Consider the following 26,685-nt stretch of genomic DNA (forward strand, 5'->3'; position numbering starts at 1 on the left):
CACAATGATCTCAAACTGTTTTTAATCCTTAAGTCTATTTCAGAACCCGTGTGTCAATCTAAGTAATAAAAAAAAGAACAATTCAGAATCCCCATCAAAATGTCAGTTTAAGCTAGAGATGTTGTTTTTTTTCTTTGCATGGGCTGCGTCTAAATCCATCGCATCTGCCCATGTCGTCCTTCCTCGTCTGCGATGGAAGTCGGCTGTGTTATAGCAGTGCTTTTCATACGATGAGACATTCCCAAAAATTGGTCTTCTCACAAAAACGTCTGTAGTGGAAAGATGACTCACGAGGATGTTCTCTGTTTTGCTCTACGACCCGACCCCCACAAGTATTATGGACTCATCTGAAAGTAACCCATGGAAATATGGAGGTCCTTTTGCGGCAACAAAAATAAGGGGTTAAATGTGTCATGTTTTTCCTGAGCTTTCTTACTTTTTCTGCTAATTGCTCTCTAATTGTTGGCTAATGTCAACAGCAGATGAGCATTATGTTCTTTTAATATAGCCAACTTAGCTAGCTAACATGCATTTGGAGAACCAGTTATATTAACCCTATATGTAACATTGTCTTTAAACTACTAGTGAAGGGTCTGTATGCGATCAAAACACAAGGAAACCACTATCTTCAAGAAGAGATCCCAATAAACACTTTTGGCCCCCATATGGTAGCCGATCAGTGTAAACTACACTATCAGAGATTGGTGCAAAAAAATATATTTTTATTTTCTGCTCCTCCGAATGGTCTAGTACGTTGCTAGCGAGCAAACAAGGTAACCGCAGTATAATTTTGCATTCGAAAAATATTACAACAGGCTCTATATTTCATGTATCATCGTTTTTTAAATATATATCATAGCCCTCCATGGCTTCCAAGGTTTTTAAACATGAGTTTGTCCGAGGTGTTTGACTACAGTTGCTATCCATCGGTGTGTCCAAAATTCTGGGGCGGTGCTTAGTGACTGGTCAATTGACTTTTTTTTTTTTTTTTACACCATCTGAATTAATGTCACCTCAGATGACCTCTTCACACAAACCCACGGAGATGGACTGTCTAATCAATTAATCAAATGTATTTCCGAAACTTTGCTATTGCACTAACCCCCTGGCCAAGGGCTTTTATATTCTCAAATGACACCCTATTCTCTACACCGTATTTGAAAGTAGTGCGCTACATAGGAGATTTGACCATTCTTTAACCTACACTAAATCTGCCCACTCAAGTCCTTAACTCATACTATACATTTTGTCAGTTTAGCTTCAACATATCTGTGTCGTATTCATTGGCCACAAAACGGAAGAAAAGGACAAACAAGTGACTACCTGCCCTTGTCCAATAAGAAACGCTTGTTTTTGTTTTCCATTGCAAAACGTTTTGCTACCGTGTGCACGAATTATGACCCTGACTTGCTCTCTCCCAGACGGCGTGTGTCCCAGCGTGGCCAGCCCATTGGAGATGTACCTCATGTCAGAACCCCCAGAGAGCATCACCTTCGACGACCCCTCTCTGGATGTCAACCTGCTGCTGAGGGTGCTGCACTCCATTAGTAGTTACTGGTTCTACCTGTACGACGTGAGTAACCTGTCCTATCCCCTCTCCAGCCCGCAGATACTGGCACTAACTGAACATACTGGTTGAGTCCCAGAAGGCACCCTATAACCTTTTTATAGTGTGCTACTTTTGACCAGGACCAATAGGGATCTGGTCAGAAGTAGTCCACCATGTAGGGAATACGTTGCCATTTGTGACACAAGCCTGTATGTCTGCCTCCAACATATCCCACTGTCCGTGTCATGTTCTACATAATGCTAAAGATATCTTTATAGTCTTTGTGGGCTTGTAGAAGGTAAACCACAATGTACCATATGACTATAACTGTCTGCTAACTAGACAGCTGTCTTAGTGCACACAGTTGCCCAAAATAATGTTGTTTTTTTTGCATTCAAACAACCTAGCCCCTGTTTCCTTGCATCAGAGAAGGGACAGAGGCGCTGTGTTGTAGTTCCAGTAGACGGAGTTTTTTTTTTTTTCCAGAATGCTGTGTCTAAGGAGATCATCCCCACCAGTGAGTTCATCAACAGTAAGCTGACAGCCAAGGCCAACCGACAGCTGCAGGACCCTCTGGTCATCATGACCGGCAACATCCCCACCTGGCTCACAGAGCTCGGCAAGACCTGGTAACTACTTTTCAGCTCATAAACACCCACAAAAACCTGCCTTGCTTTTCCTGAATATTTGACCGAGTATTCACTAATGCAATGTCCTCAAACCGCATGTCTAGACCAGGGTTGGGGACAATTCCATTTCAATTCAGGAAGTAAACTGAGACTTCAATTCCAATTTTCTCTTCCAGGCCCAAGATTAACCCCACATAAGCAACTGAATATATATACTTACTGGCCAGTTTATTAGGTACACCACCTCTTCCACGAAAATGGATCGCGCCTACACACAGTGAGTCACGTGGCCAACTATATAAAGTAGGCATAGAGGCATTCAGTTACTGTTCGATTGAACGTTAGGTCACTTTTTTTGCCCATTCTAAGTGAGTGTGGTATGATTGTCTGTGCCAGGCGCACCGGATCAAATACCTCAGAAACCCTGCACTCCTCGGCTTTTCACGCACGACAGTGTCTAGGGTTTACCAAGAATGGTGCGACAAACAAATAAATGTCCAGTTAGTGGCTTCCTTTCGGCGAAAACCTGACAAGAGGTCGAAGGAGAATGACAAGAGTCATGCAAACTAACAGGCGGGCCACAAGTGGACCAGTAGTGGTGCACACCTTGTTAATCCTTGTCACGGACGGGCTATTGCAGCAGACGACCACACCAGGTTTCACTCCAATCAGCTAAAAACAAGAATTGGCTCCAGTGGGCACGCGATCACCAACACTGGACAATTGCGGAGTGGAAAAACAGCCTGGAACATGAGAGCAAGTTCACTTGAGTGGCCTCAGCCCAATAGAGGGTCTTTTGGATGAGATGGATCGGGCTGTTCGCATGAATGTTCCGCCTTCCATTCTACAGCAACTGCGTGATGCCATCGCATCAGGAACGTTTCTGACACCTTGTAGAATGGCACACAGAATTCCGGCTGTTCTGGAGGCAAAGAAGGGTTAGACCTGGTACTACACTGACTAAAAATATAACAATTTCAAAGTTTTTACTGAGTTACAGTTCATATAAGGAAATCGGTCAATTTAAAAAATATCATTAGGCCATAATCTATTGATTTCACATGATTGGTATTACAGAAATACATCTGTTGGTCACATATCTTTAAACAAAAATGTTTTAAAAAGAAGCTAGTTGTGTGGATCAGAAAACCAGTCAGTATCTGGTGTGACCACCAATTGCCTCATGCAGTGTGACATCTCCTTCACATAGAATTTCAGTCTGATTGTGGAATGTTGTCCCACTCCTCTTCAATGGCTGTGCGAGGTTGCTGGATATATTGTCAGGACCTGGAGTATGCCTGGTGAGTATGCAGGCCATTGAAGAACTGGGCCACTTTCATCTTCAAGGAAGTGTGTACAGATCCTTACCGACGTGGCCGTGCATTAACATGCTGAAACATGAGGTGATGGCGGCTGATGAATGGCGAGACATTGAGCCTCAGGATCTCGTTACAGTACCTCTGAATTAAAATTCCCATCGATAAAATGCAATTGATTGCTGTCCATAGCTTATGCCTGCCCGTATCAAAACCCAACCGCCACTGTTCCTAATGTTGACATCGGCAAACTGCTTGCCCACACAACACCATACACGCCGTCTGCCATCTGCCCGGTACAGTTGAAACCGGGATTAATGCATGAAGCGCACTTCTCCAGTGTGCCAGGGGCCATCGAAGGTGAGCATATGCCCACTGAAGTCTGTTAAGACGCTGAACTGCAGTCAGGTCAAGATCCTGGTGAGCACACAGATGAGCTTCTCTGAAACGGTTTCTGACAGTTTGTGCAAATAATTGTTATATAAACCCACAGTTTCATCAGCTGTCTGGATGGCTGGTCTCAGACGATCTGATCCCACAGGTAAATAATCCAAATGTGGAGGTCCTGGGCTGGTGTGGTTACACATAGTCTGCAATTGTGAGGCCGGTTGGACGTACTGCCAAATTCTTTAAAAGGACGTTGGAGGAGGCTTACGGTAGAGAAATTCTGGGAAGAGCTCTGTTGGACATTCCTCCAGTCAGCATGCCAATGATCCTTCAAAACTTGACATCTGGTGTTGTGACAACTGTGCATTTTAGTGGCCTTTTATTGTCCCCAGCACAAGGTGCACCTGTGTAATGATCATGCTGTCTAATAAGCTTCTTGATATGCCACACCTGTGAGATGGATGGATTATGTCACTAACAGGGATGTGAACAAATGTGTTAATTACATTTTTGTTGAAACGCGGGACCGACACTTAACATGATGCGTTTTATATTTTTGTTCAGTGTAAACTGTCCAGTGAGTATATAGATGCTTTGCATTTTGACCAACTATCATTGTCACTCCCTTCTCCCCAGTCCCTTCTTCTTCCCATTCGACACACGGCAGATGCTCTTCTATGTGACTGCTTTTGACCGCGACCGGGCCATGCAGCGCCTCCTCGACACCAACCCCGAGATCAACCAGTCAGATTCCCAGGACAGCCGCGTGGCGCCCCGCCTCGACAGAAAAAAGGTGTTGAATATTTTGGTTTAATGTCACCTAATCGGCTCAATGTATGCATTTCAAATGCCTTTCTGGAATGGGTTTAATAAGTGTTGCCAAGAAGAGTGGACATCCCCAATTAAAAATATCCAGCCTGCTTTTTGTACTCTACCCACTCCTGTTTGTCTTTTTACTAACTCCTCGTTTCTGCTCTTCCCCCTGTCTCTAGCGAACGATAAACCGCGAGGAGCTGCTGAAGCAGGCGGAGTCCGTGATGCAGGACCTCGGCAGCTCCAGAGCCATGCTGGAGATCCAGTATGAGAATGAGGTACAGTACACGCGTTCACACCCTCATTTCAGAGCACTGTTCAATCACCTCCATTTTGAGTTTGTCCCTCTCGTAAGCTACCACAGAACCTGGAGTTGTTTGGGGAGGTGGATTTTGAACATGACCCTCGACTTATCTAGATAGAGGCAGGAGAGCGATGGAGCTTCTATTACTTTATCCCTCTCCCTTACTCCCCCGGTCTCTGTCCTTCTGTCAGGTGGGCACAGGGCTGGGTCCCACCCTGGAGTTCTACGCCCTGGTCTCCCAGGAGCTGCAGAGGGCCGACCTCGGGCTGTGGAGGGGTGAGGAGGTCGCCCTGTCCAACCCAAAAGGTAACTTTCTACTCCAACCCTCTGGGGAATATATTTGTCTCTAAATAGCAGCTCCTAAAAACATTTTAGAAGTGATTTCTGCAACAAACAACAAAATGTAATTTGGACAGAAATAGGATTTATTTTAATTTCATTTTAGATCTACAGTTTTCCAAGATGTGCCTGGGTGGCAACTGTTAAGTCACATGCGGAGATATGGGCTCCTGAAGAGGACAGATCATTGCTGAGTAGCTTTTCTTTGAGACCCACATTGGAACAACTCTCCCTAAATGTCCTCTTCTCTACCATCTTGTTTCCTTCTCCCAGGAAGCCAAGAAGGGACCAAGTACATGTTCAGCTCCCGAGGGCTGTTTGCCGTTCCCTTTGGCAGGACAACCAAACCGGCGCACATCGCCAAAATCAAGATGAAGTTCCGCTTCCTGGGCAAGCTGATGGCCAAGGCCATAATGGACTTCAGACTGGTAAACAGTAACACTTTGTACCTCTGACCAGTGGATCAGTCTCTGTGTAGTCTCCACCGCTAATGCTTTTAGATCTTCTATTTAGTTGTTTTGGAGTGGTTTTTACACTTACATTACTTGCCTTAAGCCCAGTTTGCCAGAATAAAGTTGTGATTTGTATTTTGTTTTTTGCACTCCTACTTTAACTCCCATCTTCTACAGCCCTCCTACATGTCTCACCTTTCAAGCAGAATTGTACACTCACCTGAACCTCTCAGTAGGGAGCCCTCTGCTGGTCTAACACCTGTCTCCCTCCCAGCTGGACCTGCCCCTGGGGCTGCCCTTCTACAAGTGGATGCTGCGGCACGAGACGTCAATCAGCTCCCACGACCTGGTCAACATCGACCCGGGCGTGGCCAAATCCATCCAGCACCTGGAAGACATCATCCGCCAGAAGAAGAGGCTGGAGCAGGACCGCTCCCAAGTCAGTCCCCGATACACAACCTCCCCAGATGCAGCTAACCTCAGTCATTACAATTTGTCTTTGGTGATGAGAACTTGGGTACTCTTATGGAGGTCTTTCTCAGAGATGGGGTTCATAGTGGTAGCTATAGTAAGGCTTGATTTACACTCCACTAGACATCTGCTTAGTGGCTCTCCCCACGCACTGCTCAAAGGGCTCTGCAGTCCACACGTAAATTTAATGCGTGTCAGAATTTGCAGCTGTACTCAAGTGTCAGTGATGTTTTGCTAAGGGGAGGGCTTGGAGTGTAAAACCGTTATGGCCCCTCCCTATCAGATTGGTGATGCTCCTCCATGTTATGTTTCCCATATTAATAAAAGTCCTGTTTCCTCCGTGTGTGTCTCCTAGACGAGGGAGACCCTGCAGCAGGCTTTGGAGAGTCTCAACATGAACGGCTGCTCTGTGGAGGACCTGGGCCTGGACTTCACCCTGCCTGGTTTCCCCAACATCGAGCTGAAGAAGGGAGGCAAGGACATCCCTGTCACCATCTACAACCTGGAGGAGTACCTCAGGGTGGGTAGCACGTGCACGCGCACACATTTAGACACACACACACACACAGCTCTCCACAAACCATTGTCCACCTCCTTATGGAGCTGACCGTTGGTCCCCTTCTCTCCACAGCTGGTGGTCTACTGGACAATGAACGAAGGCGTGTCCCGGCAGTTTGAATCTTTCAGGGAAGGGTTTGAGTCAGTCTTCCCCCTGCATCACTTGCAGTATTTCTACCCTGAAGAGGTGAGTACTGCTATCAATAATCCCAAAAAGCAATTATTTAGGTGTTTGGTTGCCTTCAGGATGTCATGTTGCCAACTCCTTCTGTGCTCTCCCTTCCGCCTGTAGTTGGATCAGCTGCTTTGTGGCAGCAAGTCCGAGACCTGGGACGTCAAGACCCTGATGGAGTGCTGTCGGCCCGACCACGGCTACACGCATGACAGGTGAGTTACTCCACCGACCAGAGCTCTGACCAGACCTACACTTAGTGTCATGTTTAGGACTTGTCAGAGTGCAGTGGTTTGACGTTTTGTCTGTTTCTCTCCACAGTCGTGCTGTGAGGTTCCTGTTTGACGTGCTCAGCAGTTTCGATGCAGAGCAGCAGAGACTTTTCCTGCAATTTGTTACAGGAAGCCCCAGGCTGCCTGTTGGAGGTGAGTGGTCATGGATACATACACTCACCATACACACTTGAAGATTTGTTGTGCTCTGAAGTTGAGTGGTCCCATTCTCTGATTTTGACAATTGAACAATCCCACACTTTGGGTGACATGTTTTCAGAGTGCAATGCACTTTAACTGAGGCTGTAGTCATGTCGTGCCCTCATGCACTTAGTAAAGAAATGAATGGGACACTGCTCACACTACTGGAAACCCACAAATGCACATGAAAATATCATAGACCTCAAGTACAGAGAATAGGACAAGACAGAAAACTATGTTGACTGACAAATCCAGCCATGGCAGTTTTGAGCTGATTCTGATCATGCCACCTCTTTCTCTCCAGGTTTCCGTAGTCTGAACCCGCCGCTGACCATCGTGCGGAAGACATTTGAATCGACGGAGAACCCGGACGACTTCCTGCCGTCCGTTATGACCTGCGTCAACTACCTGAAGCTGCCTGACTACTCCAGCATCGAGATCATGCGCAAGAAACTGTTGATTGCGGCCCGTGAGGGCCAGCAGTCCTTCCACCTGTCCTGATCTCGCAGTCTCTCTCCCGTTTGAAAATGCCTTCTACAGCAAACTGACGAAATCATGACTTCCTTTTTAGTTTTTCTTTTTGTAATCACCTACATCAAGGCCAAGTGTGTACAGCCTTCTTGTTAGAGAACACAGCTTGCAGAAATTAAAGAAGGACTTGAGTTATATATTTGCTGCCCCTGTCTCCTACAAAAAAGGCGTTAAATGACTCGCAGAACAAAAAAATTATCAGTTGAGTAATGTTAAAAAAAACAAGAAGGGGAAAAAACCTGAGTTACATTTTAAAATGTGTTGCTGTGTGATATTTAAAGGGATGTTTCCTCAGTGGTGAATGTCACTGTGGTGGGGAGGTCCATTGAGCAAGCTAGGTTCACTTTAGCTCCAAAGATAATTTGTACAGAAAAAAATTCCAGACTGCTCATTCTACACATTTGATAGAATAGCTCTTTGTTCTCATGTCTCCTTTCCCCTTCAGTTTGTCTGTTTTCCATTCTGTTCTCCTGTATTATATGGCCTGGCCCCAGTTTGTGTGTTGCATTTAGGTTCTGCTTCCCCTCCTTTTGTGTGTGTTTGCGTATACATTTTTTGGAAACGAGAGTTGCAGTTGGTTGACTGCGGGTAGTGATGAGAGCTTTTTTTTTATATATTTTTCCCAAGTTGAAATTGTGTTCTGGTCTACAATTACAGAGCTTCAGCTCAAACATAAGAGTTATCCAGTGTGTTGGATAAGTTAACTTTACTTTTTGCTCTCGCTTTGATAGAGTAGTAGTGTGTCTCAGATGGACGCTGAGGGAGTGCGCTCTGACAGACTCACTGGCTTAGGCCAAGCTCTGAGCCCCCCCCCCAATCCCTATTGTAGCTGAGCGCACCCATTTGGCTGGACTCATTTTATCGTTTCACGGCGAGATAGCATTTCAAGTTCATTTATGGAATAAGAGTTTATATGCAGTTTCATGCCCGGTTTGAGGTGGGGATGTCTGCTTCACCTTTTTTTTCCTTTTTTCTTCTTGCTGTTGTTTATTTTTTTGGCTGCTGGCTTGGAACAAACCATGGTGTGCACCTGCAGTCTGTGGCCAGGGGAGGGCCCCACTCAATGCTCTCCTGGCCCAATCGTTCATGTGCTGGTTTCTAAGATCTGCAATAATTTACTGCATCAGGTTAATGTTTTTACCTGAACATAAAATAAAGTAACTGTTTGACTCATCTGTGTTCTCTTTATTTAATCCATCCTCCTGTTCTTCCTTTCATCCTTCATTCTGTGGATTTGACTGACAGAGTCTTGGAGGTGATCAATGGGGGTAGGAGTTGCTTGATTTAAAACATACCTAATTTATATGAACAGTTGATTACCACTGACCCTACCAATTCTATGTCATGGTGTAAGAGTATCACTTGAAGCGTTGATGTTTCAGTGACTGGTGGACAAAGGTGGTGTGTGTGTCTGTGTGTATATATATATATATATATCTCGCATTGTAAAATTTACGTTTTTGAATTGTCTTCATTATAGGTAACTTAACTTATTTTTTTTTAGAACCATTAATGTTCTGAGGGACATGGAATTGGACACAACATAACTGAGATATACAGTATAATTTGGTGCTTATTTGTCCTCTTTTACACATGTACAAGTGTGTATTAATACATGTGTGAATTGGAAATGTTTTTTTGCATATCCCTACTCTTCCAGAGACCCTCATAGAGTAGGGTCACGGCCAGGGACATGCTAGGGGACAGGCGGAGAGGTGTCTTGAATGTCGCCTCCAGAGGAATTTGTTTTCAGCAGGGTGAGTCTAACCTCTTCCCTTACGAAAAAAAGATTACAGTCAGAGTGCTGTGTAACTGCAGTACACTGTTGTATAAATAGTTAAAGTGCAGTATAACTGCAGTATGCTGCAAATACTGTGTACAAAAGTTACTGCAGTAATTTTGCAGTGTAACTGCAGTTACAGTGCAGTATAACCAGTTATTCTGCAATTACTGTGTCCAGAATACCACAGTCGACTGCAGTTACTGCACTTCTACTGCCGTTTCAAAACTGCAATCTTTTTTTTTTTTTTTAGGCTTTGGTGATACAGCAAAGAAGCATAGGATTCACTGCTGTGCTCCAGTTTCACCTGTAGCGCACACACTTACTCAATGCTGCCTTAACTTCTGCATAATTTGTTGCATAATGGAAATGAGTTAGAAATGTCTTTGCCAAGTCATATCACTAAATGGCCAATAAATGGATCCCACTGAATAAATACATGTTTTTTTTTTCTTCTCTGCAGTCCAAGTGTCCTTTGCAGTCAACTACAAAGGGAATTATTCAAGACTTAAATCAGACTCTTACATATAGTCTGTCCTGGGGCACCATTGAAAGTCTAATATGCCAGTAAGTCCTCATTAGCTTATTGATAGGGCCTTGTCAGTGAAGGGATTGCATCACCATGACGCTGACAGGTCAGAATCCCAGTTATATTCACTCATGTATGGTTACATACAATACTGCCAGAACCAGTAACTCCGTAACCTTCTCTACCTTTATTTTTTTAAAGCATGCAAGCAGGTAAGTTGGCTACAGTACCTGGCTCTCTGTGAGATGAGTAAAGTGGTTGAGCTGACAGATTTACTGGCCTGTGCGAAGACTCATTATGGAAATAGAGAGTTGGGACTCAGCGGAGGGCTGACGTGCTTTTCACGACCACTGTGCTTTATATCGACCACACCGCATGGTCACATGACATGGCGACAGAGTCACTTCCTGAGGTAGCTGCCTACCGAAATGAAGGTCATGAATCATACCAACCTCGAGATAAGGGAATATTTATTGTACTTCCCAAATGGCACCCTATTCCCTACATAGTGCACAAGTTTATGGGCTCTGGTCAAAAGTAGTATACAATATACACTACCTTTCAAAAGTTTGGGGTCACTTAGAAATGTCCTTGTTTTTGAAAGAAAGCAAATTTTTTGGTCTGTTAAAATAACATAAAATTGATCAGAAATACAGTGTAGACATTGTTAATGTTGTAAATGACTATTGTAGCTGGAAACGGCAGATTTTGTTATGGAATATCTACATAGGCGTACAGAGGCCCATTATCAGCAACCTCAGCTTTTTTCCGGATGCCCCAAACAATCGGAAAGGGGATTCATCAGAGAAAATGACTTTACCCCAGTCCTCAGCAGTCCAATCCCTGTTCCTTTTGCAGAATATCAGTCTGTCCCTGATGTTTTTCCTGGAGAGAAGTGGCTTCTTTGCTGCCCTTCTTGACACCAGTCCATCCTCCAAAAGTCTTTGCCTCACTGTGCGTGCATATGTACTCACACCTGCCTGCTGCCATTCCTGAGCAAGCTCTGTACTGGTGGTGCCCCGATCCCGCAGCTGAATCAACTTTAGGAGACGGTCCTGGCGCTTGCTGGACTTTCTTGGGCGCCCTGAAGCCTTCTTCACAACAATTGAACCGCTCTCCTTGAAGTTCTTGATGATCTGATAAATGGTTGATTTAGGTGCAATCTTACTGGCAGCAATATCCTTGCCTGTGAAGTCCTTTTTGTGCAAAGCAATGATGACAGCACGTGTTTCCTTGCAGGTAACCATGGTTGACAGAGGAAGAACAATGATTTCAAGCACCACCCTCCTTTTGAAGCTTCCAGTCTGTTATTAGAACTCAATCAACATGACAGAGTGATTCTCCAGCCTTGTCAACACTCACACCTGTGTTAACGAGAGAATCACTGACATGATGTCAGCTGGTCCTTTTGTGGCAGTGCTGAAATGCAGTGGAAATGTTTTTGGGGGATTCAGTTCATTTGCATGGCAAAGAGGGACTTTGCAATTCATCTGATCACTCTTCATAACATTCTGGAGTATTTGCAAATTGCCATCATACAAACTGAGGCAGCAGACTCTGAAAATTAATATTTGTGTCATTCTCAAAACTTTTGGCCACGACTGTACAAAACATACACGTACAAAAGACAACATACAGACGAACACAAACATCAACGTCACACCTGCCCAGACTCACCTGTTCTCACCCCTATCTCCACTACTCTCCACCACGTCCTCAATTGCGTTCATCTCCATCGCCCACGGTCTTTCAATATTTACATATCGAAGCATATGATTTTTCCATTGTCTTAACGATGGAGGATTGGTTGATTTCAAGTTAAGTATACGTTTTTTTCAAGGTAATTGACAGGAAGAGTATCGTCCAAACCATCGGGTATCTTACTGCACCCTCATATGACATGTCTTGAAATATGCAGACAGACGGATTAGAAGTGCATTTAGATTGTAATACTTCTGACAGCCAACTTTTTAACTCCACCCATAAGTTTTGGACTTTATAGCATTTCCAGAATGCATGGATTATTGAGTCATTGTGCCAAGATTTGTTCTTCTTAAGTCTTGGTTCCAATAGTTTCTATTGTTTTCAAAGAGCTTGTCAGTTGAATTATTGCTCTGATTCCAATGTAGCAGATGGAGATCTGTCCCCAGTTCCACTGTGGAATGTCTCTTATGTGGTGCAGCACATACTCTGCATCATTCCAAATGTGAATTGTGACCAGATTTATTTAGCTGAAACTCTGTGGTAAAACTAGCCGAAATGGGCATATGTTTTCTATGAATATGATGTGGAATAGCCCCCCCCCCCCCCACCACCCCCAGCTCCAAGGAGATTAAGAAATGATGATATTCCAATTAAGGTGTGTTTGTGTGTGTGCGTCCATGTCAAAATCAAATCAAAATTAATTTGCCACATGTGCCGAATACAACAAGTGTAGACTTTATGTTCTTGTACATATATGTGCGCAGCTCTGTGTGTTTGTGTGTGTGCGGCTATGTGTGCGTGCGTGAGATAGGGAGAGAGAGCGAGAGAGAGAGAGTGTCGTCACCTGTCGTCACTATGAATCAGAGCTGGGGCGGGAGCTAGCCCCCTTCCTCAGTCTCCTCGTTAGCCAGTCAGCTCTCTCGCTCAGTAGCAGTGCACACAGCCAGTCTACAGCATCCCTACCAGCCTGCTTCTTACATTCACACACACTCCATTCAGCTCCCTCATCAACACACCGAGATAGCAGAGCGACCAGCAGCTTACTCACTAAGCCAGAGCTAAGAGGAACAGAGAGCGAGAGACAAATAAGGGATATACATACATAAGAGAAGTTGAGGATGCCTGTGCCCACGCAGCGCCCCCTGTACCTCCTCCTGCTTCTGCTGAGTGCCGGGGGTGGGGGTCTCTCCTCCCCCCTTGATCTGGAGCCCCCTGCTCCGGAGGCGGCTGCCCCGGTTGAGGCTGACCCCACCCAGGCCACTCCCCTGCCTGACCCCTGCGAGGGACGGCCCTGTCTCAACGGAGGCGCCTGCTCGGCCCAGCCCTCCGACCCGGAGACAGAGGACACTCTGCCCAACACCTGGGCTTACAGCTGCACCTGCACCTCCGGCTTCACCGGACGCAACTGTGAGGTGAGCCCCACCCACCTGCCTGTACTTGTCTGTCTGTCTGTCTGTCTGATATTATCCTGCTGGGCTCTATTACATTTCGAATGTTGATACCGGTATAACATAATGTGCACCTCTCTTTCTCTCTTCTCCCTTGGAGATGGTTTTTAATGGGAGCATGTGATGTGAGCGAGAGATGAAGAGGAGTGCTGTGTTGCTGTGGCAACAGGAGTAGAGAGGAGTAGCGAAGTAGGAGACGGGAGTGCGTATGATAGGAAACAGAGATGGATCAGTACAGCAGTACTGTGAGGCACAGATGTTTATGGCAGTTCACACCAACCAAGCCTCACAGGCTGAGCAGGAGTATCATGTCGTACTACCAGCTAATATTGAGTTGTTCATAGCTAGAGGCAAGTGATTCATCAGCCTGAGAACTGACCGTGTCAATGAAATACATTGAAATACAATCTTCTGTGTGTGTGTGTGTGTGTGTGTGTGTGTGTGTGTGTGTGTGTGTTTGTTTGTTTGTTTTGGGGGGAGGTCGGGGGGTTTACTATCCTTGTGGGGACCAGAAGTCATCACAAGGATAGTAAAACAATGACAATTCAGACAAGTGGGGACATTTCACTGTTACACACAAGGAGAAAGGCTATTTTAGGCATAGGGGTTAAGTTTAGGGTTAGGGTTAGGATTAGGGGTTTGGGGTTAGGGTTATCTTAGGGGTTAGGGTTAAGGTTATCTCAAGGGTTAGGCTTTGGGTTAGGTTTAGGGTTAGGGGTTAAGGAAAATAGGATTTTGAATGGGAATCAATTGTTTGGTCCCCACAAGGATAGTAAAACAAACATGTGTGTCTTAGGGTTGTGTGTGTGCGTGTGGCTACCGTGAATAAGCACTGGTGTGAGCAGAGTAGAACTTGCCTACAACTATTGGCATTAATCGGACCATTGATTCTATTATAGAGAACTGTTATCAATGAATGTGCTCTCCTACGATTGATATGGTTGTTATTCATTAATCATGACCTATTTATATGAACCCATGGCGTTTTGACCCTCATTGAATTTTGTGACAATTTCTAACGATTTCTTACATCAGCAAGAAAATAACTTTACCAGTTATTCAAACAACTTTACCATCTTTACCAGTGATAGAGGTGATGCACTTGAATAACTGATGCGTGTGATGAGACATGTATGACCTGAATGGGTGGGATTGTTTCCTAAGGAAAAGGCCAATGTCCTTGCTTCACATACCACTGGTCATAATGACCTCAATAGCAGAATGTGTTTCGCATTTCAATCTTACCTAACCCAGTTCTTTGTAGGATACCTCAAGGAGATTCAGAGTTGACTCAACTATTCACTGCATGTAGCGAATACTGCTTGTTGTTATGAGGTAGTTAGCAATAGGATTCAGTCTGTAAGGCCCCTGTCTGACTTATTCTGGTGTAAGAGAGTGCATCCACAAACAACAAACAGCAGCCAGCGTCATTGTATCTCATAACCAAACTACCAAGGTGACTCTTTGCTGAGAACGTTGACAGCTACAAACCCACAGGTGGCAGTTAGACCTCCTACAGTCACAGCCTGGTCACAGGCCAATCTACCTGAAGAAAAGGGTCAGTGTGTGGAGTTGAGTGCGCTATCTGACTGGCTGTGTAAGTTGAACCAATGGGGATTGAACCAAGGTTTCCCATTTGCCAACCCAATGTCTTAACTATTTCAAGGTCCGAGGTGGCCGTCTTCAAGGTTCGAGGATGACATTTGGGGTCTCAGGCAAGGCTACCTCTTCATGACAGCATGATTCCAAATGACTTCTACTACATTCAGGATAGACTTTGCACCACCACCAGCAGTGACAGAACAGCAGCGGACTTCTTAATGGAACATTCAGCCAGGGACCTTATCACTGTCTCCTTGGATGGCCTTGTTTCCTTCTCCTGGAATAGAAATGGTGAGGGCAGCAGCTGTAGTTTGGTACTGCCGCAACCACTCCGCTCCTCCGCACCACAGGTCCGCCACTGCCAGCCTATGAGAGAAACTCTTTGGGGAGTAATTGATTCTTCCCTCCCTATCCCACTCATGCCCTCTTTCTCCATGGCAACTGGAGCAGCAGTCAATAAGGATTTGGTAAACGACCAGTTTTGTCGGACGGACAGCGGGACACACTGGCTGTTTGCATCCTTCCTCCGTGCGTCACACTCGCACCACAGATGGAGCTCGGAAGTGGAGGAAGAGAGCGAGAGAGAGAGAGTGAATGAGAGAGGATGGAGATGGAGAGATGAAAATGTGAGATGGAAAGAGAGAGATCGATTGAGAGAGAGAGAGAAAGAGAGAGGGGGAGATGGAGAAAGATGGATGGAAGATGGAGAGAGAGAGAGAACGAGAAAGCAACTGACAGTAAGAACTGTGAGGGAATCAGTCAAACATCCTATCTAAAGGAATCGTTTGTCCATTTTGTCAAATGAGCTCAAGAGTTTAGGAGACTAAATGTTTCCGTGCTGGAGAGTACGAGGAGAAGAAAGTGAGATTTGACCTCGGAGGGTGTGCCATTGTTCAATAGTGTAGAGTCAGTTAACCATCATGTCCCATCCTGAGCTGGTTCAGATGGGAGCTGAGAGAAACCAGAAATATACTGAATCAGTGACATGACTGGTTTTCTAATCTAATGTGGGGCAGCAGATAGCCTAGTGGTTAGAGCGTTGGACTAGGAACCGAAGGTTGCAAGATCGAGTCCCGAGCTGACAGGTAAAAATATGTAATTCTGCCCCTGAACAAGGCAGTTAACCCACTGTTCCTAGGCTGTCATTAAAAAAAAAAAATGTTCTAAACTGACTTGCCTAGTAAAATATAATCTAATTATACAAGTACCATTTTCACAAATCAAGCACAGATGAGCTGTGCTGGGCTGGCCAGGATATGCTGGAACCGTGCTGTAAAGGACAATGTGAAAAGAAGATATCCAAGCCAGCACAGTACTGTTCAGGACTGCCATATAGTGGGAATCAAGTGTAGTTGTTTGTTTACCTGAACCTCTACCCATTCTAGTCTGTACCTATAGCTATTAGCTGGTCCGATAGGGTGTGTTCCTGACATTCCTACTGCTTGTGTAAGTTATTCGCCCATGAGTCTCCAGGGCCCAGGCTTATTCCTTATTGAAAGACTGGTTGGGCCCTGATGGATGTGCTCTGCAGTAAGTATGTGTGTCAGTGTCAGGGAGTCTCCTTAAAGACAAGCCCACAATGAGCTCTTATTGGATTGTTCAGCCTTTCAGCATTATGAGATGGTGAATAGTGGATTGTTGAGCTGGGTTCACTTCATCTCATTGCTCCAGCATTTTGTGTTTACCATTACAAAGTATACCTCTCTATGAGGTCACTCACTTCCAATGATTCCTAGCGAGGATTTCGTTTGAGCTCTGCACTTTTCTGGAGATTGTGTGGAGGTTTATCATAATTGGTTTTCATTGTGGTGGAATGGAATGGAAACGGTTTGAACTGTTTCAAGTGGCAGGTGGCTCTATGTATTCAGAACCACTAGTTAAGGGAGCTGCGCATCACAGCTTTAAAGGAAAAATATTTTTCTGAATCTCGAGGTTGAGAGCAGTTTGTGCACCCCTACACTCTTAGAAAAAATGGTTCCAAAAGGGATCTTCGGCTGTCCCCATAGGAGAAACCTGGAACCAAAAGGGTTCTACATGGAACCAAAAAGGGTTCTTCAATGGGTTCTCCTATGGGGACAGCCAAAGAACCCTTTAAGGTTCTAGAGACCACCTTTTTTTTTTAGCACTCCCTCAACCCCTCCCAGCACCCATAACGGCTCCTTGCTGCTCCTCAGCCCCCCTCACCACCAGGGCAGTTTGTTGTGTGTGTGTGTGTGTGTGTGTGTGTGTGTGTGTGTGGGGGGGGGGCGGGGTCACTCAGTCCCCCTCAGTACCCTCTGCTATGCACAGGCCAGGGCCCTGCAGAATACTAACATGTGGTATGCTAGGAGAAGGGACTGGCCCATAGTGAGTGGTAAGTTGTGGTGGTGATCTGCTTGTGTCTCTCAGAGTCTCTGGGTTGCTGCAGAGCTACAGCTTTTGTTCCAGCGTTTCAGTGCCATCCAGTTAAGGCTAGCTCAAGGCGCAACGCCACACAGCCCTTTAGTCTCAGTCTGAGCTGCTTTCATATCCCCTGCTTGTTAGGGGAGCAGAAAGATAGAGGCCACGAGGAATATGGTAATACCCACACAGCTTTTTATCCGAACACTGCAGAGGGATTACTCATTACAGTATTTATATGATCATTACAATACCATAGAGAGACTGTGGCACAGGGAGTTTACGGTGGTCTTTATCATCAGATCATAATGTTTGGATTAGAATTAATAATGTTTATTCCATTGCTGATAAGGCAGATAAGACTGCTTCCAGTCTGAGAGAGAATCAGCAGGTTGAACAGGAGATGGTCATGCTCACTCTCTCCCCCCTGCTGGTCAACTGTGGTTTGTATGTATGTGTGTGTGTGTGTGTGTGTGTGTGTGTGTGTGTGTGTGTGTGTGTTTCTGTGTGAGTGCATTTGTGTGTGTTTATTTGTGGTTGTCTGGTCTGTGTGTGTCTGTGTGAGTTCATGTGTGTGTGTTTATTTGTGGTTGTGTGTGTGTGTGTGTGTGCTTGTGTGTAAAGGTTGGATGTGTGGAGAATGCAAACAGTCTCTAAAGGTGTCAGTTCGGCTGGCACCTAGCCGAAGTCGGTTAAGCGAACCGAACAAGTGTGCTTGCATACTCCCTTAAAAGACCGCTTGGAAAAGCAGAAAAGCGGCAATAGTACTCTTTGTCCATTCTGAGACGCCATAGCTTCAAGAAATCTGTCATTCATTTTGACGTTTTTGCTAAGGAGATCTTAGTCGCACAATTTTATATCTAACTAAGGTGTTTGGTGCAGTATTTCTCAATGAAAAAATGTGCATCATCTCTCATTGAATCACAACAAAGACTTTATTGAATAATCTCTACTGTTGACCAATCACTGATGAAAGGGCGTAAGACTTCGGCTACTGACTTCAGCTACTGACTTCGGCTTGCCTGTAGAAAAAATGTGTATGCCCAAAACCCTTACCGAAGTCCAAAACAAACAAAAACGTCACACAATGTCGTCATAATATATGCATGTATCTGCATGTATCTGTGGGGGGCCCCTCACCACTTGGGGTCTGCCCATCAGGAAGTCCAGGATCTCGTTGTTGAGAGAGGGGTTCAGACCCAGGGCCCTGAGCTTAATGATGGTATTCCTCTTGTCTAGGATAGGGCAGAGTGCAGCGAAATTGCGATTGTGTTGTCCGTGGAACTCTTTGGGTGGTATGCAAATTGCAGTGGGTCCAGTGTATTAGGTAAGGTTGATGTATATAGTCCTAGTATCCCCCCTTAACATTAGCAGCAGGGAGCATAAGTCCTACTGTCTGGACTGACAGTTCTGGACTGAAACATCTCATTCTGCAGCCCTGCAGACCATCTCACCCTGTCACTCACCCATTTGTCTTACAAGAAATAGAACAGCAACATGCAACAGCAACATGGAATATTGTAGACTACAGCACCCCTTGGGTATTCTACTCTCGTTGTCTCTTTCTTTAAGTTTTCTTCCTTTAATTTCTCCCTCTTGCCTTTTTTATCTGAGTTGTATCTCACTCTGAAGTATTGTATCCCCTCTTTTTTTCACTCAACTGGGTTTGTTTAGTTTGGCATATAGAAGCTCATATTTTAGTGAGTCATTTTCTATATACATCCTGGTAGCCTAGCGTATGGGCAGAACAGAAGAATTGTTATGTTAATAATGCTGGTTTCAAAGAACCCGAAAATATACAATATCATCAATGCAGTATCTGTCACCGAATACGATGAATTACCTTTTTTAGCCATCACCAATCATCAATAATCTCATATTCAGGGTGATGTCCTCTTGATGTGATGTTTCCCATATTTCTCTGAAGAGGAGAGCACTCACTCGGCCAAATGCCTTGCTCATTTCCACATCACACATCACCTTCCCTTTTGATCTTGATCTTTGATCTTGTGGCTGAGAGAGGTCTATGCATATGGATGGGGTGAACATGGCCAACATGGCCTTCATTGCCAACCTTAATAAGCTCTGTGGTGTTGAGCTACAATAAGGTGAATCCAACCTGGCAACCTCATAACCCATCCCAATGTAACCTGGTTGCCAGACTCTATTATTCAATGACAAACGTTAGGGGAGTTGGCTAAATGCTCCAGCTGATCTGGAACTCAGACACCACCCTATCCTTTCTGATCTCATCCTCTATTGGTGCTGTTGTCAGGTCAATGTCAGTTCGGGTGCAGGATGGAGGAGGACTGAAGAGAAGATTACTCTTTTGTCTGTTGTCATCTATCCTAGACTGAGAAAGGCTCTTTTGCCAGTGTGTTTATGTTTCTGCTGTTTGTCTGTCCTAAGTCCTATTTATATCCTCTATGGCCCTAGGCTTTGCGTCACAAGGCTGGGGGTAAAACGCGTACTGCTCTTACTCAGCAAGTATCCACCCTCCATCCACCATGGTCATTAGTATACATGCCTTCTAATAATCAACAGTCATATTGTGGTTACTTCTGTGTGTGTGTGTGTGTGTGTGTGTGTGTGTGTGTGTGTGTGTGTGTGTGTGTGTGTGTGTGTGTGTGTGTGTGTGTGTGTGTGTGTGTGTGTGTGTGTGTGTGTGTGTGTGTGTGTGTGTGTGTGTGTGTGTGTGTGTGTGTATATATATGTATGTTTGGAGGATAAGGATGGAGATGTGGAAAGACTGATACCACCAGCGAGTGTGTGTCTTCATCATCTGTACTTTTGCCCTTCGTTCTTCCAGGGGAGGGTGTCTCTTAGCAACAGTGCAGCCAAATCCGCCTGCCGTCTCCACTGAGTTATAGTTTACACACACAGACACATAGACGGGCATCCAGACACACATACTGAGCTAAGCCACAGACACAGTTTATCAGCATAACAGCATTTAATGAGGCGGTGTGGGATGATACGCAGTATGTTCTGTGTATTGGAGTAGTCCTGAACAGCTTGCTGGGTCCCTGAGACACTAAACGGGGGCTTAATCTAAAGGAGGCCTGTTGTTTTACCTCAGATAGCATGACTCCATCTGCACTGTCGATGGCAGACGATGACAAAGGCCCCCTGAGGAGACAGACAGACAGAGAGGCAGGCACGCAGACGCACACTGTATATACTGCTCAAAAAAATAAAGGGAACACTTAAAGAACACATCCTAGATCTGAATGAAAGAAATAATGTTATTAAATACTTTTTTCTTTACATAGTTGAATGTGCTGACAACAAACTCACACAAAAATAATCAATGGAAATCCAATTTATCAACCCATGGAGGTCTGGATTTGGAGTCACACTCAAAATTAAAGTGGAAAACCACACTACAGGCTGATCCAACTTTGATGTAATGTCCTTAAAACAAGTCAAAATGAGGCTCAGTAGTGTGTGTGGCCTCCATGTGCCTGTATGACCTCCCTACAACGCCTGGGCATGCTCTTGATGAGGTGGCGGATGGTCTCCTGAGGGATCTCCTCCCAGACCTGGACTAAAGCATCCGCCAACTCCTGGACAGTCTGTGGTGCAACGTGGTGTTGGTGGATGGAGCAAGACATGATGTCCCAGATGTGCTCAATTGGATTCAGGTCTGGGGAACGGGCGGGCCAGTCCATAGAATCAATGCCTTCCTCTTGCAGGAACTGCTGACACACTCCAGCCACATGAGGTCTAGCATTGTCTTGCATTAGGAGGAACCCAGGGCACACCGCACCAGCATATGGTCTCACAAGGGGTCTGAGGATCTCATCTCGGTACCTAATGGCAGTCAGGCTACCTCTGGCGAGCACATGGATGGCTGTGCGGCCCCCCAAAGAAATGCCACCGCACACCATGACTGACCCACCGCCAAACCGGTCATGCTGGAGGATGTTGCAGGCAGCAGAACGTTCTCCACGGCATCTCCAGACTCTGTCACGTCTGTCACGTGCTCAGTTTGAACCTGCTTTCATCTGTGAAGAGCACAGGGCAGCAGTGGCGAATTTTCCAATCTTGGTGTTCTCTGGCAAATGCCAAACGACCTGCATGGTGTTGGGCTGTAAGCACAGCCCCCACCTGTGGACGTCGGGCCCTCATACCACCCTCATGGAGTCTGTTTCTGACCGTTTGAGCAGACACATGCACATTTGTGGCCTGCTCGAGGTCATTTTGCAGGGCTCTGGCAGTGCTTCTCCTGCTCCTCCTTGCACAAAGGCGGAGGTAGCGGTCCTGCTGCTGGGTTGTTGCCCTCCTACGGCCTCCTCCACGTCTCCTGATGTACTGGCCTGTCTCCTGGTAGCGCCTCCATGCTCTGGACACTACGCTGACAGACACAGCAAACCTTCTTGCCACAGCTCGCATTGATGTGCCATCCTGGATGAGCTGCACTACCTGAGCCACTTGTGTGGGTTGTAGACTCCGTCTCATGCTACCACTAGAGTGAAAGCACCGCCAGCATTCAAAAGTGACCAAAACATCAGCCAGGAAGCATAAGAACTGAGAAGTGGTCTGTGGTCACCACCTGCCAAACCACTCCTTTATTGGGGGTGTCTTGCTAATTGCCTATAATTTCCACCTGTTGTCTATTCCATTTGCACAACAGCATGTGAAATTTATTGTCAATCAGTGTTGCTTCCTAAGTGGACAGTTTGATTTCACAGAAGTGTGATTGACTTGGAGTTACATTGTGTTGTTTAAGTGTTCCCTTTATTTTTTTGAGCAGTGTATATATATGCCATTTAGCAGACGCTTTAATCCAAAGTGACTTACAGTCGTGTGTGCGTAAATTTTACATATGGGTGGCCCGGGGAATTGAACCCACAATCCTGACGTTGCTAATGCCATGCCAAGTGAACCATACAGGACCACAAGGGCAAGCGGGCAGACAGATACCCTATAACAAGTGGAACGGCATTGTTGTTCATTTGAAGTTATTTTTCTGATTGGTATGATCCAAAATTACACTTTGGTTCGTTTAACATATTTTCGATTAAATTTGTCTAGAATCAAATAACGAATTTGACAGATGAACGTAATCTCTCTCAGAATAGTTGGAGGAGTGGCCTATTGTTTGTTCTTTTTGGCCACCAGTGACAGTGAATGTCATTGTATTTTTTATTTTGTATGATTATATGTTCCCTGCTAGCACTAAATCTTAAATGATATCTGTGTAAGTAATGTGATACTAAAGAACCTGGGAAGGTTTCCATTGATGGGATAGTCACCATTTAGTTACAATTTTGTAATCAGTTAATATGAAAGTCTTATGTAAAGAAAGTGCAGTCATTACTTCACGTTATGGAACAAACTTAATATCTTGATTTACAGGAAATGTGTTTAATTGCTTGTAACCCAACTAAAGATATGTGGATAGATCACTTCCAAAGTGAAACATCTACTTAGGTTGTGTGTATATACACTCTGGTACACTCTGTGTGTATATACACTCTGCTCTTTTCATGACATAGACTGACCAGGTGAATCTAGGTGAAAGCTATGATCCCTTATTGATGTCACTTGCTAAATCCACTTCAGTCAGTGTAGATGAAGGGGAGGAGACAGGTTAAAGAATCATTTTTAAGCCTGAGACAATTGAGACATGGATTGTGTATGTGTGCCATTCAGAGGGTGAATGGGCAAGACAAAATATTTAAGTGCCTTTGAACGGGGTATGGTACTAGGTGCCAGAGAACTGAAATGCTGCTGGGTTTTTCACGCTCAACAGTTTCCTATGTGTATCAAGAATGGTTCACCACCCAAAGGACATCCAGCCAACTTCACACAACTGTGGGAAGCATTGGAGTCAACATGGGGGGACGGTGCAATGTTTTGTACACTCAGTTATGTCCCAAATGGCAGTCTATTCCCTTTATAGTGTGCACTACTTTTGGCCAGCGCCCTATGGTCCTTGGTCAAAAGTAGTGCACTATATAGGGACTAGTGTGCCATTTGAGATGTATCCCGTCTCTAACTCAGCAACCTTGCACAGGCCACAAACTCCCCTTCCACTCTCCTCTGTAAAGTAAATGAAGCATAGAAATGGCTTGAGGATGTTGGAAACCAAGCTAAGATAATCAGATAATATAATCAGAGCCGCCTGCAGATCAATGTGATCTCCCACCTGGTTTTAGCTTTTTACCAGGACTGGGAGAGGTAGTTGGCATTGAATCATACAGTATATTTGGTTTTAACATTTAAAAAATAAAATACAGGCAGGCAGACAGAGAGAAGTAGAGAGACAGACAGACAGACAGACAGACAGACAGACAGACAGAGCCCCTAAGACAGACAAGAATACAGACAGGCAGAGTCCCTAAGACTGACAGGAATAGGAAGAGAAGTGTCTGTGTTCCCCTCCCAGTGGGTGTGTTGTTAGCCCAGGGCGCTAACCAGAGTGATTAGATAGCATTAGCAGCTGGGTCTCTGTGCTGACTTGGGAGGGGGGCTGAGGATGCCTGAGGAGGGTAGGGGATCTCTGTCTGAGTCCAGCGTCCCCTGCTGTAGAGGAAGCCATCACTTTATATCAATGACGTATATAAAATGTATAAACATATATAAACCGTATATACATACTGAATATATTGCTTTACATACAGTGCCTTGCAAAAGTATTCATCCCCTTGGTGTTTTTCTATTTTGTTGCATTACAACTGTCACATCCTGACCAGTGAAAAGGGTCATTTGCCATAGTAGAATGGTCAGGGCGTGGCAGGGGGTTGTTTTGTGTGTTTTGGGGTTTTGTTTGTTTCCAGGGGTATGTGTTCTAGTTTTAATTTTCTATGTTTCATTTTCCAGGTTTGGCCGAGTATGGTTGATATCAGAGGCAGGTGTCTTTCGTTGTCTCTGATTGGAAGCCATACTTAGGCAGCCTGTTTTCCTTTGGGTTTTGTGGGTGGTTGTTTTTCGTATAGTCGTAGTACCTTACGCAACTGTCGTTTGTCGTTTGTTTATTTTGTGTAAGTGTTCTCTTTAAAAAATAAAAGAAGATGAGCACTCAACACGCTGCGCCTTGGTCTGTCCCTTTCGACGCATGTGACAACAACCTGCAATTTAAATGGATTTGGATTTGGATTTGATGTAATGGACATACACAAAATAGTCTAAATTGGTGAAGTGAAATGAAAAAAATAACTTATTTAAAAAAAATTAAAACCTGAAAGTGGTGCATGCATATGTATTCACCCCATTTGCTATGAAGCCCCTAAATAAGATCTGGTGCAACCAATTACCTTCAGAAGTCACATTATTAGTTAAAAAAGTCCACATGTGTGCAGTCTAAGTGTCTAATGATCTGTCACATGATCTCAGTATATATACACCTGTTCTGAAACGCCCCAGAGTCTGCAACACCACTAAGCAAGGGGCACCACCAAGCAAGCGGCACCATGAAGACCAAAGAGCTCTCCAAACAGGTCAGGGATAAAGTTGTGGAGAAGTACAGATCAGGGTTGGGTTATAAAAAATATCCGAAACATTGAACATCCCACGGAGCACCAATAAATCCATTATTAAAAAATTGAAAGAATATGGCAACATAACAAAGGCAAGGAGGGCATTAATCAGAGAGGCAACAAAGAGACCAAAGATAACCCTGAAGGAGCTGCAAATCTCCACAGCGGAGATTGAAGTATCTTTCCATAGAACCACATTAAGCCGTACACTCCACAGAGCTGGGCTTTACGGAAGAGTGGCCAGAAAAAAAGCCATTGCTAAAGAAAATAATAAGCAAACACGTTTGGTGTTGGCCAAAAGGCGTGTGCGAGACTCCCCAAACATATGAAAAAAGGTACTCTGGTCAGATGAGACTAAAATTGAGGTTTTTGGCCATCAAGGAAAACGCTATGTCTGGCGCAAACCCAACACCTCTTACCACCCCGAGAACACCATCCCCACAGTGAAGCATGGTGGTGGCAGTATCATGCTGTGGGGATGTTTTTCATCGGTAGGGACTGGGAAACTAGTCAGAATTGAAGGAATGATGGATGGCGCTAAATACAGGGAAATTCTTGAGGGAAACCTGTTTCAGTCTTCCAGAGATTTGAGACTGGGACGGAGGTTCACCTTCCAGCAGGACAATGACCCTAAGCATACTGCTTGTGGTTTAAGGGGAAACATTTAAATGTCTTGGAATGGCCTAGTCAAAGCCCAGACCTCAATCCAATTGAGAATCTGTGGTATGACTTAAAGATTGCTGTACACCAGTGGAAACCATCCAACTTGGATGGAGCTGGAGCAGTTTTGCCTTGAAGAATGGGCAAAACTCCCAGTGGCTAGATGTGCCAAGCTTATAGAGACATACCCCAAGAGACTTGCAGCTGTAATTGCTGCAAAAGGTGGATCTACAAAGTATTGACTTTTGGGGGGGGGGCCGGGGGGTGAATAGTTATCTTTTTTTTGTCTTATTTCTTGTTTGTTTCACAGTAAAAAATATTTTGCATCTTCAAAGTGGTAGGCATGTTGTGTAAATCAAATGATACAAACCCCCAAAGAATCTATTTTAATTCCAGATTGTAAGGCAACAAAATAGGAAAAATGCCAAGGAGGGTGAAAACTTTCGCAAGCCACTGTACAGTACAGGGCTATCACAATGTTCATCACCAGGTGACATGAACAAGTAAAAACTCCAGACCTTAAGTTTTAGATATGTGGAGCTTCCTTCCTTCCTGCATATCTCCACAGGATGGACAAAGCAATCATTGATACTTTCCTATTATTAAGGAACTCATCAAACTCCCCGAATTAATCTAAATACAGTGTGTCTAGTTGTTTTTGTTTACATCTTACATCACCAGTCACTTCCAGCCAGAAGGGGTATCTCCATAGTCACCATCATTTCTAGAACCTACTCTTTCCTTTTATGGTTGCCTGGCAACATGGTTATGACTTGTAGTTGATGTTTATTGTTAACAAAAACAGCTGCAAAGCTATTGGATGTCATTTGAAGCTTACAATGTCTAAAACCATCAAAACAGTGGTATATGAGACAACACCTTTTCTCCCTTAGGAGACTGAAAATATTTGGCTTTGGTCCCCAGATCCTCAAAAAGTTCTACAGCTGCACCATCGAGAGGATCCTGACCGCTTGCATCACCTCCTGATATGGAAACTGCTTTGCATTTGACCGTAAGGCACTACAGAGGGTAGTGCGTACGGCCCAGCACATCACTGGGGCCAAGCTTCCTGACATCCAGGACATACAGTTGAAGTCGGAAGTTT

The 26,685-nt window shown here is 44.8% G+C and overlaps 2 protein-coding genes across 12 annotated transcripts in view; both read left to right on the top strand.

The window, feature by feature from the left end:
* The window catches only part of LOC106580884 (E3 ubiquitin-protein ligase TRIP12), a 52,511-nt gene extending 43,344 nt beyond the window's left edge, over positions 1 to 9,167 (top strand). For 8 of the 11 annotated variants that reach the window (XM_045703642.1, XM_045703645.1, XM_045703646.1 and 5 more), the window contains 12 exons: positions 1,422 to 1,573; positions 2,036 to 2,178; positions 4,518 to 4,674; positions 4,874 to 4,972; positions 5,190 to 5,304; positions 5,611 to 5,765; positions 6,064 to 6,291; positions 6,616 to 6,780; positions 6,892 to 7,005; positions 7,111 to 7,205; positions 7,312 to 7,415; positions 7,768 to 9,167. In XM_045703642.1, coding sequence (XP_045559598.1) covers positions 1,422 to 1,573; positions 2,036 to 2,178; positions 4,518 to 4,674; positions 4,874 to 4,972; positions 5,190 to 5,304; positions 5,611 to 5,765; positions 6,064 to 6,291; positions 6,616 to 6,780; positions 6,892 to 7,005; positions 7,111 to 7,205; positions 7,312 to 7,415; positions 7,768 to 7,964 — 1,724 coding nt within the window. In that variant the 3' untranslated portion in view covers positions 7,965 to 9,167. The remainder of the gene's footprint in view (positions 1 to 1,421; positions 1,574 to 2,035; positions 2,179 to 4,517; positions 4,675 to 4,873; positions 4,973 to 5,189; positions 5,305 to 5,610; positions 5,766 to 6,063; positions 6,292 to 6,615; positions 6,781 to 6,891; positions 7,006 to 7,110; positions 7,206 to 7,311; positions 7,416 to 7,767) is intronic. The other 3 variants (XM_014162411.2, XM_014162416.2, XM_014162417.2) reach the window with 1 other exon arrangement.
* Positions 9,168 to 12,923: 3,756 nt separating this feature from the next.
* LOC106580885 (delta and Notch-like epidermal growth factor-related receptor) overlaps positions 12,924 to 26,685 on the top strand; it is a 77,589-nt gene continuing 63,827 nt past the window's right edge. Inside the window, exon 1 of the mRNA XM_045703650.1 lies at positions 12,924 to 13,419. Within this exon, the coding sequence (XP_045559606.1) occupies positions 13,126 to 13,419 (294 nt within the window). The 5' untranslated portion in view covers positions 12,924 to 13,125. The remainder of the gene's footprint in view (positions 13,420 to 26,685) is intronic.

This window comes from Salmo salar, chromosome ssa20, assembly GCF_905237065.1.
Source record: "Salmo salar chromosome ssa20, Ssal_v3.1, whole genome shotgun sequence".
NCBI lineage: Eukaryota > Metazoa > Chordata > Actinopteri > Salmoniformes > Salmonidae > Salmo > Salmo salar.